The sequence below is a fragment of the Pleurodeles waltl genome, chromosome 6, assembly GCF_031143425.1.
Source record: "Pleurodeles waltl isolate 20211129_DDA chromosome 6, aPleWal1.hap1.20221129, whole genome shotgun sequence".
Taxonomy (NCBI): domain Eukaryota; kingdom Metazoa; phylum Chordata; class Amphibia; order Caudata; family Salamandridae; genus Pleurodeles; species Pleurodeles waltl.
The window spans coordinates 1,612,554,635-1,612,571,464 of record NC_090445.1 but is presented as its reverse complement, the minus strand read 5'-3'; the positions used below and the strand labels follow the sequence as shown (position 1 = coordinate 1,612,571,464).

At 43.5% G+C, this 16,830-nt stretch overlaps 1 protein-coding gene across 4 annotated transcripts in view; it reads left to right on the top strand.

Moving 5' to 3' along the window:
- The window catches only part of AKNA (AT-hook transcription factor), a 279,571-nt gene extending 262,987 nt beyond the window's left edge, over positions 1-16,584 (top strand). For all 4 annotated transcript variants that reach the window (XM_069241503.1, XM_069241504.1, XM_069241505.1 and 1 more), the window contains exon 23: positions 11,130-16,584. In XM_069241503.1, the coding sequence (XP_069097604.1) occupies positions 11,130-11,418 (289 nt within the window). In that variant the 3' untranslated portion in view covers positions 11,419-16,584. The remainder of the gene's footprint in view (positions 1-11,129) is intronic.
- The last annotated feature ends 246 nt before the right edge of the window (positions 16,585-16,830 follow it).

Here is a 16,830-nt window from a genome sequence, read left to right as displayed (position 1 = left end):
AACAACAGATCAGACACCCAAATCCAGGATCGCTGAATCTGGCAATCTGGCTCCTGAAGTCCTAGAGTTTGGACATTTAGACCTTACACAGGAATGTATGGAGGTCATAAAACAATCTAGGAAACCTACCACTAAACATTGCTATGCAAATAAGTGGAAAAGATTTGTCTATTACTGCCACAATAATCAAATTCAACCCTTACACGCATCTGCCAAAGACATCGTAGGATACTTACTACATTTGCAAAAATCACAGCTAGCTTTTTCTTCCATTAAAATACATCTTACAGCAATTTCAGCTTACCTGCAAATTACGCACTCAACTTCTCTATTTAAAATACCAGTCATAAAAGCATTTATGGAAGGTCTAAAGAGAATTATACCACCAAGAACACCACCAGTTCCTTCATGGAACCTCAACATTGTCTTAACACGACTCATGGGTCCACCTTTTGAGCCCATGCACTCTTGTGAAATGCAATACTTAACATGGAAAGTTGCATTTTTAATTGCCATCACATCTTTAAGAAGAGTAAGTGAGATTCAAGCATTTACCATACAAGAACCATTTATTCAGATACACAAGCATAAAGTAGTTCTACGAACAAATCCACATTTTTTACCAAAAGTCATATCACCGTTCCACTTAAATCAAACAGTAGAATTACCAGTGTTCTTCCCACAGCCAGACTCTGTAGCTGAAAGAGCACTACATACATTGGACATCAAAAGAGCGTTAATGTACTACATTGACAGAACAAAACTAATTCGCAAAACAAAACAATTATTTATTGCTTTCCAAAAACCTCATACAGGAAATCCAATTTCTAAGCAAGGCATTGCTAGATGGATAGTTAAGTGCATTCAAACCTGTTATCTTAAAGCTAAAAGAGAACTGCCTATTACACCAAAGGCACACTCAACTAGAAAGAAAGGTGCTACCATGGCCTTTCTAGGAAATATTCCAATGACAGAAATATGTAAGGCAGCTACATGGTCTACGTCTCATACATTTACCAAACCCTACTGTGTAGACGTGCTAACAACACAGCAAGCCACAGTAGGCCAAGCAGTACTACGAACATTGTTTCAGACAACTTCAACTCCTACAGACTGAACCACCGCTTTTGGGGAGATAACTGCTTACTAGTCTATGCACAGCATGTTTATCTGCAGCTACACATGCCACCGAACGGAAAATGTCACTTACCCAGTGTACATCTGTTCGTGGCATTAGTCGCTGCAGATTCACATGCGCCCACCCGCCTCCCCGGGAGCCTGTAGCCGTTTAGAAGTTGATCTTGAACATCTGTATATTTGTAAATATATATATTACTTTAAACTACATTATGTACATACGTATTCACTCCATTGCATGGGCACTATTACTAGCATATACAACTCCTACCTCACCCTCTGCGGGGGGAAAACAATTTAAGATGGAGTCAACGCCCATGCGCAATGGAGCCGAAATGGGAGGAGTCCCTCGATCTCGTGACTCGAAAAGACTTCTTCGAAGAAAAACAACTTGTAACACTCCGAGCCCAACACCAGATGGCGGGATGTGCACAGCATGTGAATCTGCAGCGACTAATGCCACGAACAGATGTACACTGGGTAAGTGACATTTTCCATATATATATATATGTTTGATGGCATGTGTAGCTGCAGATACACATGCTGTGCATATCCCGCCATCTAGTGTTGGGCTCGGAGTGTTACAAGTTGTTTTTCTTCGAAGAAGTCTTTTCGAGTCACGAGATCGAGGGACTCCTCCCCTTTCTGCCTCCATTAAGTATGGGCGTCGACTCCATGTTAGATTGTTTTCTTTCCGCCATCGGGATCAGACGTGTTCCTCTTCGCTCCGTGTTTCGGTTCGGAAAGTTAGTTAAATCTCTGAAAACTGGACGGTATTGTTTGCGTTCGGTATCGGGCTAGTTATAGCAGATCGACACGAATAAAAGAAGAGCTCCGGTAGCCCTTCGGGGCTTCCATTCCCCGGCGGGGCCTGGTCGGCCCGACCGCGTGCGTCTTCAAGACTCATGGAACGGACCCCATTCGGCTTCTGCCCCGAATGCCACAATAAGTATCCTTACACAGACCAGCATTTGGTCTGTAATTTGTGTTTGTCCCCCGAACACAAAGAGGATACCTGCGAGGCCTGTCGGGCATTTCGGTAGAAAAAGACGCTACGGGACCGGAGAGCTCGAAGACTTCAAATGGCGTTGACGCCGTCAGGACACCACGACGTCGAAGAAGAGGAGACTTTCTCCATTCTTGACTCGGACTCGGACGAGGCCGAAAGTGAGCAGCCGGCGAAAACCGTGAGTAAAACTGTCCCGGCCAAAACTCACACCAAAATAATGAAAGCCCAGGGGACGCCACCGCCGGCAGGCCATGGCTTAACCCGTAAGCACGGTGACCAACCATCGGCACCGAAAAGGGCACACACGTGTCGAAGACATCCAACTCCGGTCGAGATACCGGCACAGAGTATACTCAGCACCGAGATACTGGCTCTGACCAAACTCGACACCGAGATACCGGCTCTGACCAAAGTTGGCACCGAGAGGTCGGCACCCCGAAACCGAAAACGGTGGCTTCGGAGCCGAAAAAGACTGCGGAAAAGGTTTTGGTACCGAAACACCCAGCATCGGAGCCGAAACAGAGCTCCTATTCCGAAGAACAAGGCCTTTCATCTCAACTACAAGGCCATAAATTTGGACAAGAATTAGAGCTGGGAGAGCCAGACTACACACAAAGAAGGCTCCATATTCAAAAAGACACAGGGAAAATAAGAACTCTTCCCCCTATTAAAATGAAAAGGAAACTTGCTTTCCAAGAAACAGATAAACAGCCAAAAGCAAAAGTGGCTAAAGAAAAAACTCCACCACGTTTTTACACACAACCATCGCCACAGCATTCACCGCAACTGTCACCAATTGCAACACCCCCAATGATGCAATCTCCAACGCACACAGGGATGAGCCATGATGACCCAGATGCATGGGATCTATACGATGCACCAGTATCTGACAATAGTCCTGATTGCTACCCGGCAAGACCGTCACCACCAGAAGACAGTACTGCTTACATGCAGGTGGTGTACAGAGCAGCTAATTTTCACAATGTAGCGCTGCATGCTGAACCTATTGAGGATGACTTTTTATTCAATACTTTGTCATCAACACACAGCCAGTATCAGAGTCTGCCGATGTTACCAGGGATGTTAAAACACGCAAAGCAAGTGTTTCAAGACCCCGTCAAATGCAGAACCATTACACCTAGGGTGGAAAAGAAGTACAAGCCTCCCCCTACGGACCCTGTGTACATCACGCAACAACTAACGCCTGACTCAGTGGTAGTAGGCGCAGCCCGCAAAAGGGCTAACTCGCAGACTTCTGGGGATGCACCACCACCCGACAAAGAAAGTCGAAAGTTTGATGCAGCTGGGAAAAGGGTTGCAGCACAGGCAGCCAATCAATGGCGCATTGCCAATTCTCAGGCTTTATTGGCAAGATATGACAGGGCTCATTGGGATGAAATGCAACATTTTATTGAACATCTTCCCAAGGAGTTTCAAAAGCGTGCACAACAAGTGGTGGAGGAGGGCCAAAGTATCTCCAACAACCAGATACGATCGGCTATGGATTGAGCGGACACAGCTGCCAGAACTGTAAACACAGCGGTCACTATTCGGAGACACGCATGGCTACGCACCTCCGGATGTAAGCCAGAGATCCAGCAGGCTGTGCTTAATATGCCTTTTAATGGACAACAGTTGTTTGGGCTGGAGGTGGATACAGCTATAGAGAAGCTAAAGAAGGACACTGACACGGCCAAAGCCATGGGCGCGCTGTACTTCCCACAGAGCAGAGGCACCTTTAGGAAGCCACACTTTAGAGGGGGGTTTCGAGCCCAAAGCACAGAACCCTCAACCTCACAGGCCAGACCCACATACCAGGGCCAGTATCAAAGAGGAGGCTTTCGGGGACAATATAGAGGTGGACAGTTCCCTAAAACCAGAGGGAAATTCCAAAGCCCAAAGACCCCACAAACTAAACAGTGACTTCAATGTCACAAATCCCCAACATATAACACCAGTGGGGGGGAGACTCACAGATTATTACAAAAATTGGGAAGAAATAACTACAGACTCGTGGGTCCTAGCCATTATCCAACATGGTTATTGCATAGAATTCCTACAATTACCACCAAATGTGCCTCCAAGAACACACAACATGTCCAAACAACACTTAGATCTATTACAACTAGAAGTCCAAGCGTTGTTACAGAAAGAGGCAATAGAACTGGTACCCAACCATCAGAAAGGAACAGGTGTTTATTCCCTGTATTTTCTAATACCAAAAAAGGACAAAACTCTGAGACCCATCTTAGATCTCAGAACACTAAGGGGGTCATTCCGACCCCGGCGGGCGAACCGCCACTTGGCCGCTCCACTGTCAAAAGACCGCGGAGGCCATTCTGACTTTCCCGCTGGGCCCCCGCCAAGGGAGCGCCCGCCGGCCCAGCGGGAAAGGCCCTGCAACACAGAAGCCGGCTCCGAATGGAGCCGACGGTGTTGCAGGGGTGCGACGGGTGCAGTTGCACCCGTCGCGATTTTCACTGTCTGCTATGCAGACCTCAAGGATGCTTACTTCCATATACCCATACATCCTTCACACAGGAAATACTTAAGGTTTGTAATCCAAGGAGTACATTACCAATTCAAAGTGTTACCATTCGGGATAACAACAGCACCAAGGGTATTTACTAAATGCCTTGCAGTAGTAGCCGCACATATCAGAAGACAGCACATACACGTATTCCTGTATCTAGACAATTGGTTAATAAAAACCAGCACTCAGAAACAGTGTCTTCAACACACAAAATACTTCATAGAAACCCTTCACAAACTAGGGTTCTCAATAAACTACCTAAAATCACACTTACAACCGTGTCAAATACAACAATACTTAGGAGCAACAATCAACACAAAAAAAGGGATTGCCACTCCAAGTCCACAAAGGGTACAAGCATTCCAAAACGTAATACAAAGCATGCACCCAAACCAATAATATCAAGTAAAATTAGTGATGAAACTTCTAGGCATGATGTCTTCATGCATAGCCATTGTCCCAAACGCAAGATTACACATGCGGCCCTTACATCAGTGCCTAGCGAAACAATGGACACAAGCACAGGGTCAACTTCAAGATCTAGTGTTGATAGACCGCCAAACACACACCTCGCTTCAATGGTGGAATCCTATAAATTTAAACCAAGGGCGTCCCTTCCAAGACCCAGTGCCTCAATACGTGATCACAACAGATGCTTCCATGGTAGGGTGGGGAGCACACCTCAACCAACACAGCATGCAGGGACAATGGGACACTCAGCAAAAACAACTTCATATAAATCAACTAGAACTACTAGCAGTGTTTCTAGCATTGAAAGCATTTCAACCACTAATAGCCCACAAACACATTCTTGTCAAAACAGACAACATGACAACAATGTATTACCTAAACAAACAGGGAGGGACACACTCATCACAGCTGTTTCTCTTAGCACAAAAGATTTGGCATTGGGCGATTCACAATCACATTCGCCTAATAGCGCAATACATCCCAGGAATTCAAAACCAGATAGCCGACACTCTCAGTCGAGATCACCAACAGATCCATGAATGGGAAATTCATCCCCAGATACTACAAACCTACTTCCAAAACTGGGGAACACCGCAAATAGACCTAATTGCAACAAAGAAAACGCAAAATGCCAAAACTTCGCATCCAGGAACCCACACCCTCACTCCAAGGGCATTGCGTTATGGATGAGTTGGTCAGGGATATTTGCTTACACTTTTCCCCCTCTCCCACTCCTTCCATATCTAGTAAACAAATTGAATCAAAACAAACTCAAACTAATACTAGTAGCACCAACTTGGGCACGCCAGCCATGGTACACAACACTACTAGACTTGTCAGTAGTGCCTCATATCAAGTTACCAAACAGACCAGATCTGTTAACTCAACACAAACAGCAGATCAGACACCCAAATCCAGCATCGCTCAATCTAGCAATCTGGCTCCTGAATTCTTAGAATTTGGACATCTGAACCTTACACAAGAATGTATGGAGGTCATCAAACAGGCTAGGAAACCTACTACAAGACATTGCTACACAAATTAATGGAAACGATTTGTTTATTACTGTCATAATAATCAAATTCAACCATTACTCGCGTCCACAAAAAACATTGTAAGCTACTTACTACACTTACAAAAGTCTAGGCTAGCTTTTTCATCCATTAAAATACATCTCACAGCAATTTCTGCCTATATGCAAATTGCACATTCAACATCACTCTTTAGAATCCCTGTCATAAAAGCATTTATGGAGGGTCTAAAAAGAATCATTCCTCCAAGAACACCGCCAGTTCCTTTGTGGAACCTCAATATTGTATTAACATGACTCATGGGTCCACCATTTGAACCCATGCACTCTTGTGAGATGCAATACTTAACATGGAAAGTAGCCTTCCTAATAGCTATCACATCTCTTAGAAGAGTAAGTGAAATACAAGCATTTACCATACAGGAACCCTTTATAGAAATACACAAACATAAAGTGGTTCTACTCACAAATCCCAAATTTTTACCTAAAGTTATATCACCGTTCCACTTAAATCAAACAGTAGAACTCCCAGTATTTTTTCCACAACCAGATTCTGTAGCTGAAAGAGCATTACATACATTAGACATAAAAAGAGCACTAATGTATTACATTGATAGATCCATACAATTTTGCAAAACAATTGTTTGTAGCTTTTCAAAAACCTCATGCAGGAAATCCAATATCCAAACAAGGCATTGCCAGATGGATAGTTAAGTGTATTCCAACCTGTTATCTTAAAGCAAAGAGCGAACTGCCTATTACACCAAAGGCACACTCCACTAGAAAGAAAGACGCCACCATGGCCTTTCTAGGAAATATACCAATGACAGAAATCTGTAAGGCAGCTACATGGTCTACGCCTCATACATTCACTAAACATTACTTTGTGGATGTGTTAACAACACAACAAGCCACAGTAGGACAGGCAGTATTACGAACATTATTTCAAACAACTTCAACTCCTACAGGCTAAACCATTGCTTTTGGGGAGATAACTGCTAACTAGTCTATGCACAGCATGTGTATCTGCAGCTACACATGCCATCGAACGGAAAATGTCACTTACCCTGTGTACATCTGTTCGTGGCACGAGACGCTGCAGATTCACATGCGCCCTCCCACCTCCCCGGCAGCCTGTAGCCGTTATAAGTTGATAAAAATACACTTATACATTTGTAAATATATACATATATCACTTTTAGACACATTATGTACATACATACTTACTCCATTGCATGGGCACTATTACTATATACACAACTCCTACCTCACCCCCTGCGGGGAAAACAATCTAACATGGAGTCGACGCCCAAGCGCAATGGAGCCGAAAGGGGAGGAGTCCCTCGATCTCGAGACTCGAAAAGACTTCTTTGAAGAAAAACAACTTGTAACACTCCAAGCCCAACACAAGATGGCGGGATATGCACAGCATGTGAATCTGCAGCGTCTCATGCCACGAACAGATGTACACTGGGTAAGTGACATTTTCCATATATATATATATATATATTCACTAAAAATGCCAAAGCTTAGAGGGATGTTATAGTTAGGTTTTGAATTTACTCATACAAAACCATAGAAATTCAGCAGTTACAGTTAGAGTTCTTTCAAGTAACTGTAACTCACGTCCTAAGGTAACTATAACTCATGCCCCCACCATGGAAAGGTATTTCTTAAAAAATTAGAGTGCTAGTGTTTTATTTATACTTTTAAGGACGTTATAAAAGTTCTCATGACTGCTGTAATATCTGGGGTAATTAGCAGTGCATGGCGAGGGCGCGAGTTATAGTTACTTGAGATAATTCTAACTATAGCAGGTACATTTCCATGGTTTTGTACATTTAAAATGTGAGCCTAACTATAACATCCCTGTAACCGTTGTTTTTTTTTCTGTGAATTTCTATGTTTTTTTAATTGTATTTCCTAACTATAACATCTCTGTAACCTATGTTTTTTCAGTGAATTTCTATAGTTTTTAACATATAGTAATTTTTATTACTACACGTTAATCAAACCACTGCTGTTCACGGCCTTCAGCTGTGTGCGGTGGCCATTGTCCACAGGTTCTGGCCTGCGGCCAGGCCTCGAGGCCAATCCCCTATAACCAACCAAACGTGCACCGTACACAGCCTTCGCCTGTGCACAGCAGGGGTTGCTCGCAAGGCCTGGCCTGCCCCCCTCACCACTGAAACTCACACAGCGCATGGCCCTTTGGCCATGCGCGGCGGGAGTTGGCTGCACCATGTCTCTCTGGGTGTGAGTATAGGTGTGAGAGGGTGTATCTGGAGATGAGAGTGGCTGCGAGAGTCTCTGGGTGTGAGAGAGCGTGCATCAGTGTCTTGGTGGGTGTGTCAGCATGAGCACAGGTCTGTGAGTGGGTGCATGAGGGTGTCAGTGGGTCTGTGAGTGGGTATGTGAGCATCTGAGTGGGTCTGTGAGTGGGTGCGCAAAGGTCTGACTGGAGCTTTGAATGGGTGTGTGAGAGTGTGAGTGGGTGCACAAGGGTCTTAGTGGGTCTGTGAGTGGGAGCATGAGTGAGTGGGTCTATGAGTGGGTGCATAGGGGTCTGCGTGGGTGTGTGAGTAGGAGAAAGAGATTGAAACATTTGAAGTTTAAAAAAATTCAAGGAGGGAAATGATCACGGACAGAACCATCAACCTCAAGTGTGAGGGTCTAAGAACTTGACCATTAGGCCATAAGATTTTTAAATATTTTATTATTTTGTGCTTTTTATGGGGCTACCTGGCACTGTGAAGAGAGCCTCAAGGCCTCCCCCAAGGTCCCAGCGAGATCCACCTCGTCTGTGAGCCGGCATTGCTCCAGCAAGCTAGGAGCTCCTGTTAATAGCAATATGTGTGCAGGGAAGATGGATGAAAACTCAGCGTTCTGACAACAGGACTTGTTTGACACATCCCGCTGTCAGAAAGAGGAGTTGTGTTTGCTTTTGCATGGTGGGAGTGGTCAGTTCCCACCAAGCAAAAGCAAACAGCTATGTCCCGGGGACGGGCACCCTGGGACATTGCAGGAGCTGGCCCTGGGAGGTGGTGGTCCCCAGGACCATCAGTGGCTCCTCGAGGGAGACCACGCAGCCCCCCTCCAATGTGAAAATAGCCCCGGGGAGGTGGTGGTCCCCGGGGCTGTGGGGGAGGCATCGGGCTTCACCCACATCAGAAAATATTTTTTTTACGGGGAGGGGTGGTCCGCCCAGCACCAAATTTAGTAAATGCACTTGGGAGGTGGTGGTCCCCGGGGCTTTGGGGAGGGGGGAGTACCAAATCAAATTTGGATTTCCTTTTATTTCTCAAAAGCAACTGAACGGATTCACACCAAATAAGCGAAAGTGTAATCTGTGTACCGAAAGCTAGCTTTCTGCCAAATTTGGTGTAATTCTGCCCAGTGGTTCGGGCTGTTGTCGTGTCTAAATGTCCTAAGGGAATTACCATGGAAACGCAACTTTTTGGACTCCCCCCCCCCTTTTTCTTGGGCCCCACGTGACGGATCACCCTGAAACTTTCAGTGCACAACAAGAATCACAGGAGCTCTGTTTTGGGAAAAGTTTGCAAAGATTTGTCAAACCGTGCCAAAGATGTAGGCAAGTCAAAGAATGCTTTTCTATGGAAACATGGTCCCAACTATAGCTACCTAGTGGCGATCACCACTAGGTAATATGTATTATGTTACTTATCCTGTAAGCATCTGTTCGCCACTGGGTAGTTATAGGTAGGATTGTGTTTCCATAGGAAATGCTTTTTTGTGTTTGTTCTTCTAATGACTTTGGCGCAGTTTGATGACTCTCCACACAACTTTCTACAAGGTGCTACTTTTAGACTAATTTGAACATGGAAAGTTTTAGGATGATCCATGAAGCGTGGGTCGAAAAAAAGGAGGGCATCCCAAAATGCATTATCCCCATTCATTTTTCTACAGAAACTTTAGACCCAGCTACAGCCCAAACCGCTGGACAGATTTAGACCACATTTGGAAGATCTTGGTCCAGAAAGAGTGCTTTTTGTGATTTGGTGTACATTTCTACAGTAGTTTTTGCACAATTAATGCTCAACAACTTTGTATATATTTTGCCATGGGGGATCCACAGAGTCAATAGCTCTCATGGTGAGATCTGGTTAGCTTCCACCACATCAATAAGAATGTGGTGGCAGCCATCTTTTGAATCGGGACTCAGTCCTGATTCCTAAACAAGTAAAAAAAAAGACATATGTGGGCAGAGTAGGTATACCCAGACCCCCTTTGCCTTGTTATGGGGGTACAAAGGAACCCTTGCTTAAATTTTTTTTAAATATTTTGCTGCAAACTCATGGAGGATCCACAAATCCATGGCAAAACCAGCAAATAAAAAAAACAATATTCACCGGGGTCAGCTTCAGATATTTAATCAGGAGAAGGGGTATGTGGCCCTCCTCCCCAAGGTCATTGTGAGGTCCCAGGGACCCCATCTTCTGGGGCGGATGTATAAATGAGAGAACAGAGCCTTATTAGTCCTGGTATCCAATCCCTGGAATAGATTTCCAAATTAAAAGGAGTAGGGAGATGCACAGCCCCCCTCCTCGAGCCTTAAACAGCCCTGGGAACTCTTTTCCTTGGGGCTGCGTGTCATTTAAATGGGTAGTGGGATACGAGTTATTGTTACCTTAGTGCACAAGCTATAGTTACTTGAGATAATAATAATAATAATATAGTGAATTTCTGTTATTTTGTACCTTTAAAAAGTTACATTGTTATTGAACTTCTCACCTAACTATAATGCTACAAGGACATGATCAGGATCACAGTATTGTTTGATATACAGATAGGGTTATTGGATTGGATTTAGCCATTGGATATGTTTGGTGTCTGATTGCTAATTAAATGGGTTCTATGTCAGCTATGAATCTTCACCTGTGAGCTTGTGGTGTTTTGTGTCCATTAAAGTGTTTTTTTTTCCCTTCTAGTTACTGTACCTCACCAGCACCTACCTCAACATCCCCAGGTTCCTCTCGACTTTATTATCCCAGGGGGTACAAGGTGACAGAGCTACAATCACCTGGCATCCGTCAGCAGAGCAGAGGACATCGCCGGTCTGTGACCCTTGGTTTGGAGGACCTGGAGGACCTTCGCTGGTCCTTGAGCCAGGCCGTAGATGCGGCACAGAGCATGAAACTAACTACGCGCAAGATGAGCCGCTCGCTGACGTACGACTTGAGTAACATGCGAACTCTGAGGGAATCATGTCTCTTCTAAGAGGGGAGAGTGTATACATTCACTGTACCCCAAACAATCATACTTGTGCAAGAAGGCAGGAAAAAGAGATTCCCTGAGAAACCTTTAAAGCGCTCAGCTACTTAAGGAACTCAACTCTTCCAAAACAATAAGGCTTTTGAGAGTCATCTGTTCCTGTGTACTGAAGGGATGCTTTTGAGACTGGAGAGATCCCTCACTGTCAGGAATATGAACAGTTCAGTGATGCAAGTGCTCACATTATGCCATGTTGAACTTGGCATCTGGGACAGTACTGATCAAAACAGGCAAGTTCCGGTGATAACCTAACTCAGCAATTCATCCTGGCTATGCTGTTGACATTGTGTGATCACAAGTGAGGCATTGATCCTCCATGTGCCTGCCCTACATGGTTGTATTTGGGTTGTTACTTAGGGTGAGTGGGTTTTTTATATTAATAATGAAGTTAGGAAAGTCTTTAAAAGTCTACTCAGGTACAAGTCTCCAAACATTCCTGTATGGATTTAAGCTTCAGAGGTTTTAGTCCATTAACCTCTAGTATTTATTGCACTAGAACAATGATTAAGGGCCTGACTATGAGTGTGGTGGTCTTACAACTGCCACACTTGCAGTGGTGGTCTGGACCGCTGCAGATGCAGCGGTCCAACTGCCACATAACAACCCTGGCGGTCCAACTGCCAGCTCCGACAGGATCTTGGATCCTGGCGGTAGCGGAGATCCTAATCTGCAAGGGCAGTGCTGCAAGCAGCACTGCCCTGGGGATTATGACCTTGTTCTCCGCCATCCTTTTCACAGCAGTAACACCGCCATGAAAAGGCTGGTAGAGTACAGGGGGCCACAGGGGGGCCCCTGCACTGCCCATGCACTTGTCATGGGCAGTGGAGGGCCCCCCCTGCCCAGCACCCTCGCAATGCTTACTGTCTGCTTTGCAGACTGTGAACATAGCGAGGGTGCTGGTGCACCCTGCTGGCTGCAGCATTGCCAGAGACAAAGCTGTAGCCTGTTTCCCATGTAGGCGGCGGCCACCCTGTCAGTAATTTGGTGGACAGAGTTATCCGTCCGTCAAACTCTAAATGAGGCCCTAAGTTTTAAAAAGTAGAAAAGATGCTGTATCCTCTTGCGGTTAGGTAGGATGCATTTTCAATAGAAAACAGAGTTGCAAAACGTTAAGCTGTGTGAAATGCTGGTCAATCCGCATCCTTACTGTGAATTCAAGATAGCAACAGGCCAATATAGATTTGAAATGAAGATCAATGAAGGGCAAATGTCCTTGACACCATATACCCTTATGGACTGTGAGTCAGCAGACTCAATAATCCCCATATGTGCTTCCAAAATAATTTATTTCGTGTTTTTTGCTCTTGCTTTGCGTTGATTGCACAGTGGACTTAATACATTCTCAGCCGGATTGGGTGGCATTCTCCAAGAACTACCATGCGAGGACTTCTTCATGATGACTATGGTACAGAGAGAACCTTCCAAATACAGGGACCTCATGCAGCTTTGGAGAATGTTCAGCACAGTTTGACTCAAGCATTATGATGCTCTTTACCCAGTTTGGAAATGTTTTGATGTGCACCTTTTCTTTGACACAACGATGCAAATCCTAATGACTGTAATTGTGCATGAAAAAAAGCACAACACAGGAAAGAGAAAAGTACTTCCTCTTGTCTTCTATACAGGTCTCCTTCACACGAGTATTTTCAGTTTTCATTCTCCTTACATCTTATGTCTCTTACACTGAATCCATTGTTGGCAATTGTCTCTATTCATCCATATTTGTAACTTTTTTACCTTGTACACTGATCATCGAACATTCCCATTGTTGATGAAAGATGGCCCATTTACTGCAGCTAAACAAAGAAACTGGGTTCTGGGCCTCAGCTACCAAGGCTCCATTGTGTTGAACCAAGTTAAGGAATGTTAGCTGTGTGAATCAACTACTGGTCAGCACCGGGTGAAAGTAGCTCAAAGAGGAGTAATTATGAAGTATGTGCGCTATGTATTCTTTGATGGAATGGAGGTACAATGATTTTGTGAGCATCAAGAGTACTAGATGCAGAAGTGCTAGACCATGGAATCCCTAGGGCTGACATTTAAGATCAGTAGATGCACATTGTTCAAGGCATAGGTTAATGCATGGAGACTAAGCTCTGGCAAGGACAAATCTTCCCTGTACAGGTGAAACCATCAACAGCTAATCTTTTTGATTTCGAGACACCGGCCCATGCTGAAGCGAGAAATGACCTGGAAAGCCCCAGCTAGAAGATACCGGTCAAAGAACTAAGATGCTTGTACATCACAGAGACAGTGGGCATTGGTCAAAGCAAGAACTGTACTTGGATATCTGTAGGCACTGACTGCAAGTTATAGCACTACAATCTAGAATTGTAGGTCTGCTATCTGAGTGTGTACCTGGAAACATAAAAAAGCAAGAAGCAAAACATAGACGGCATCTACCCTTAGGCACCAGGCACTGGCCAGTGTAAGGAGCACTTGACTCATAGAGGCCCTAGGCCCCGTTACAAGTTATAGCATAGTGAGCTAGACTCGAAGATCTGATATACCACTGGGTACCACAAACAGATGAAAGCAAGAAGAGGTACACTATAGATTGCAGGGCCCCTCTCCCGTAGGGCACTTGTCAATGCCAGGAAAGCTGGACTTCCAGATGTCCAGGGCACTGGATTTAGGTTCTAGTACAGCAAGTTAGGTTGGTTGACCATCCATGCAGTTGCATACCAGAAATAAATGAAAACCTGTGGGTTGTAGCACCAGGCATTGGCAAATGCAAGGATAGCTCCATGTGGAATCCCTTGGCATAGGGCACACATCAAAGCACAGAAAGGTACATCTGTAGCACATCTGAGGCAAAGGTCAAAGCAACCGAACTAGACATACAAGGTCTAAGGCATTGGGAACTGATCAAGAAAAAGAAAGCTAGATCTGTAGGACCTTCAACCAATTGAACTATCTTTTTAAGTCCAAGCCTCTACATTCAGCAACATCTGAGCTTACTCCATCCAAGAGCTAGGAGCCTCGCTAAGCAGCAGTTCCGCCTGAGAGAACAACCTGTGCTACCATATTTTTTTTGTAGATTGAGCACATCTGTACATTTATTTTTCTGAAGTCAGTTTTACTAGCATTATGCAATGTTCAACAAGTATGAATGTGTTACCAAATGTGTTTCCTTCATTTTACTACTGATTTCATTTTGTGTGCTGCTTTCACAACATCATTTTAATTTATTGATAATTAATAATATGTTTATGTATATTTTTTTATGAAAGCCTAAAGTAAAGGAGGAAGATTGTGGAAGGACTTGGTTAACCTTTGTACGAGTGGCTCTGGTAAAACTATATATATACCCCCATACACTCCTACTTTAAGTGTTCAGCTGGTGGAAGAATTGATGGCTAACAAACTCAACTGTGGAAATGGAGATCTGGGCATGTCAATGGGTCCCATATTACCGGGAAACTGTTGACCTATATCCAGTCTACTTTTATTTCATGTGAAACTGCATTTTTAAGGAATACATTCTAGATCTTCAAAAATATAGTAGTAGTTTCAGAAAGATATGATTTCTCATATTTTTATTTTTTTTACATTACAGGAGACATTCTTTCCTTTCATGGAAGACTAATATGGTGTCAGTTGAGTGTTATAGCAATCCACATATCTTACACACTTTATCACACATACAACATGTAATTTCATGATGTAGTCCTTATATCTTACATAAGTCAACCTCTGGTACAAAATCTGTCCCCCAAGAAGCATCCTTTGGAGGATACCCTACTTTATGGAGAAACTATTGCGCCACTGAAAATACTGATTTCTTTTTAAGCACTGTATTTCTGTTATCTTTTGACGCAAAAGCGGCGCAAACTTACAAAATATAATTGCATTTTTTACGTTTGCGCCGCTTTTGGGACAAAAAAATTACACACAAGCGGCGTTAAAAAAGTATAAACTAGAGAAAGAAAGATGCTCTTTAGGCAATACTAGTTTTGTAACCTTGGGAGGGAACCCCTAGACGGTTATTAGACAGTCATGTTTGCATAGGTATAGGCCTTTCATTTTGTTCATTCAACACTTTTGCCCCGACTGCGATAACTCATCTGAAACGTTAACTGACCCCTGCAATTTTCTCAAGGTAAATTTCAGTAGATGAGATAAGCCAGAATGTGCGAGGGTTAATTACCTATTGTACCACAGCTATGCACATGTGAATGTCTGATCTTAATTTGTATTTTCCCTTTCCTCCTCCCACATTTCATAAAACCCTTTATATTTTGGCTGAATTATGCTCCATTTAGTTGTTCCAATAAGCCTGTATATATAAGAACATTTTCACAAAATGCTAAGCAGGCTCTGTGCATTAACAATATAAGGTACACCAAATGTGGTCCAGCCGCCACTGGAAAAACCAAAAGATGGACTTTATCAAGAAGTTGAAATACCATTACATTGTTGAGCAGCTCATCGATGAAGCCTTTTAAGAATGACATTGAAAATGGCATAGGAGTTTCACTGAATTAAGTTTAGGACAATAGTACATCTAATTTTAACTCCCCCACAAAGAGGTTTTCTAGGGTTTAATTTCCTTTTTGACTTCATTGTTATTCTAGAGGGCAACTTAAGATCAACCACCAACCTACGTCTTCCCACTGATGAGAGAATGCAAGTTTTTACAGACCATGGCATTGACTTGGTGATGAGGACTGGGCAAAGAGAACAGACTGTAGTCCGTTTGACCTTGCTGTAAATATTCCACATTTATAGAAGTACATAAGTAACTGCAATTTAATCTTTCTTTGTTAAAATCCTTAAAAATGCAGAGCTCCTAGCAATGGCATTTCCTTAAAAATTGGTAGTAAGAGCAGAGATAGTTGTGGGACACACCATACTGTTGAATCATCATATGACAGGTTTTCAAAAGCAAGTAACTGTACATCCACAAAACTGTGATGTGGTTTGGATCATGCCTACTGCTTGGATCCATCCCAAAGTACAATGCAATAATTGAAAGGGATGGAGCGAGGGGAAGGGGTTTTTACATGATACTGTAACATTCCGAAGTTGTGTTCCAAAAACGTTTGTTTTGTAATGAAAAAATGTTGTCACAGATTTTTTTTACTAAATAAATATTTTTCCTTTATACATAAAAAAGGAATGCTTCTGCTTTGTTTTGTGTTGGGATCAGAAAGGGTACCTTGAACTGCTCAATGGTGTCTTATGAAAAGGGTGCACGCAAATAGAGGTTATAGTAAGAGATGTAGGCGTCAAGATGTTAGGAAGTCAAGATTCAGCATTACAAAAGCATTACTTTACCTCTGGAAAACCACTGAGGTTTATTTAGATTGATTATATGGAAACGTATATTATGTGAATGTCCTAAAAATGTGGCAT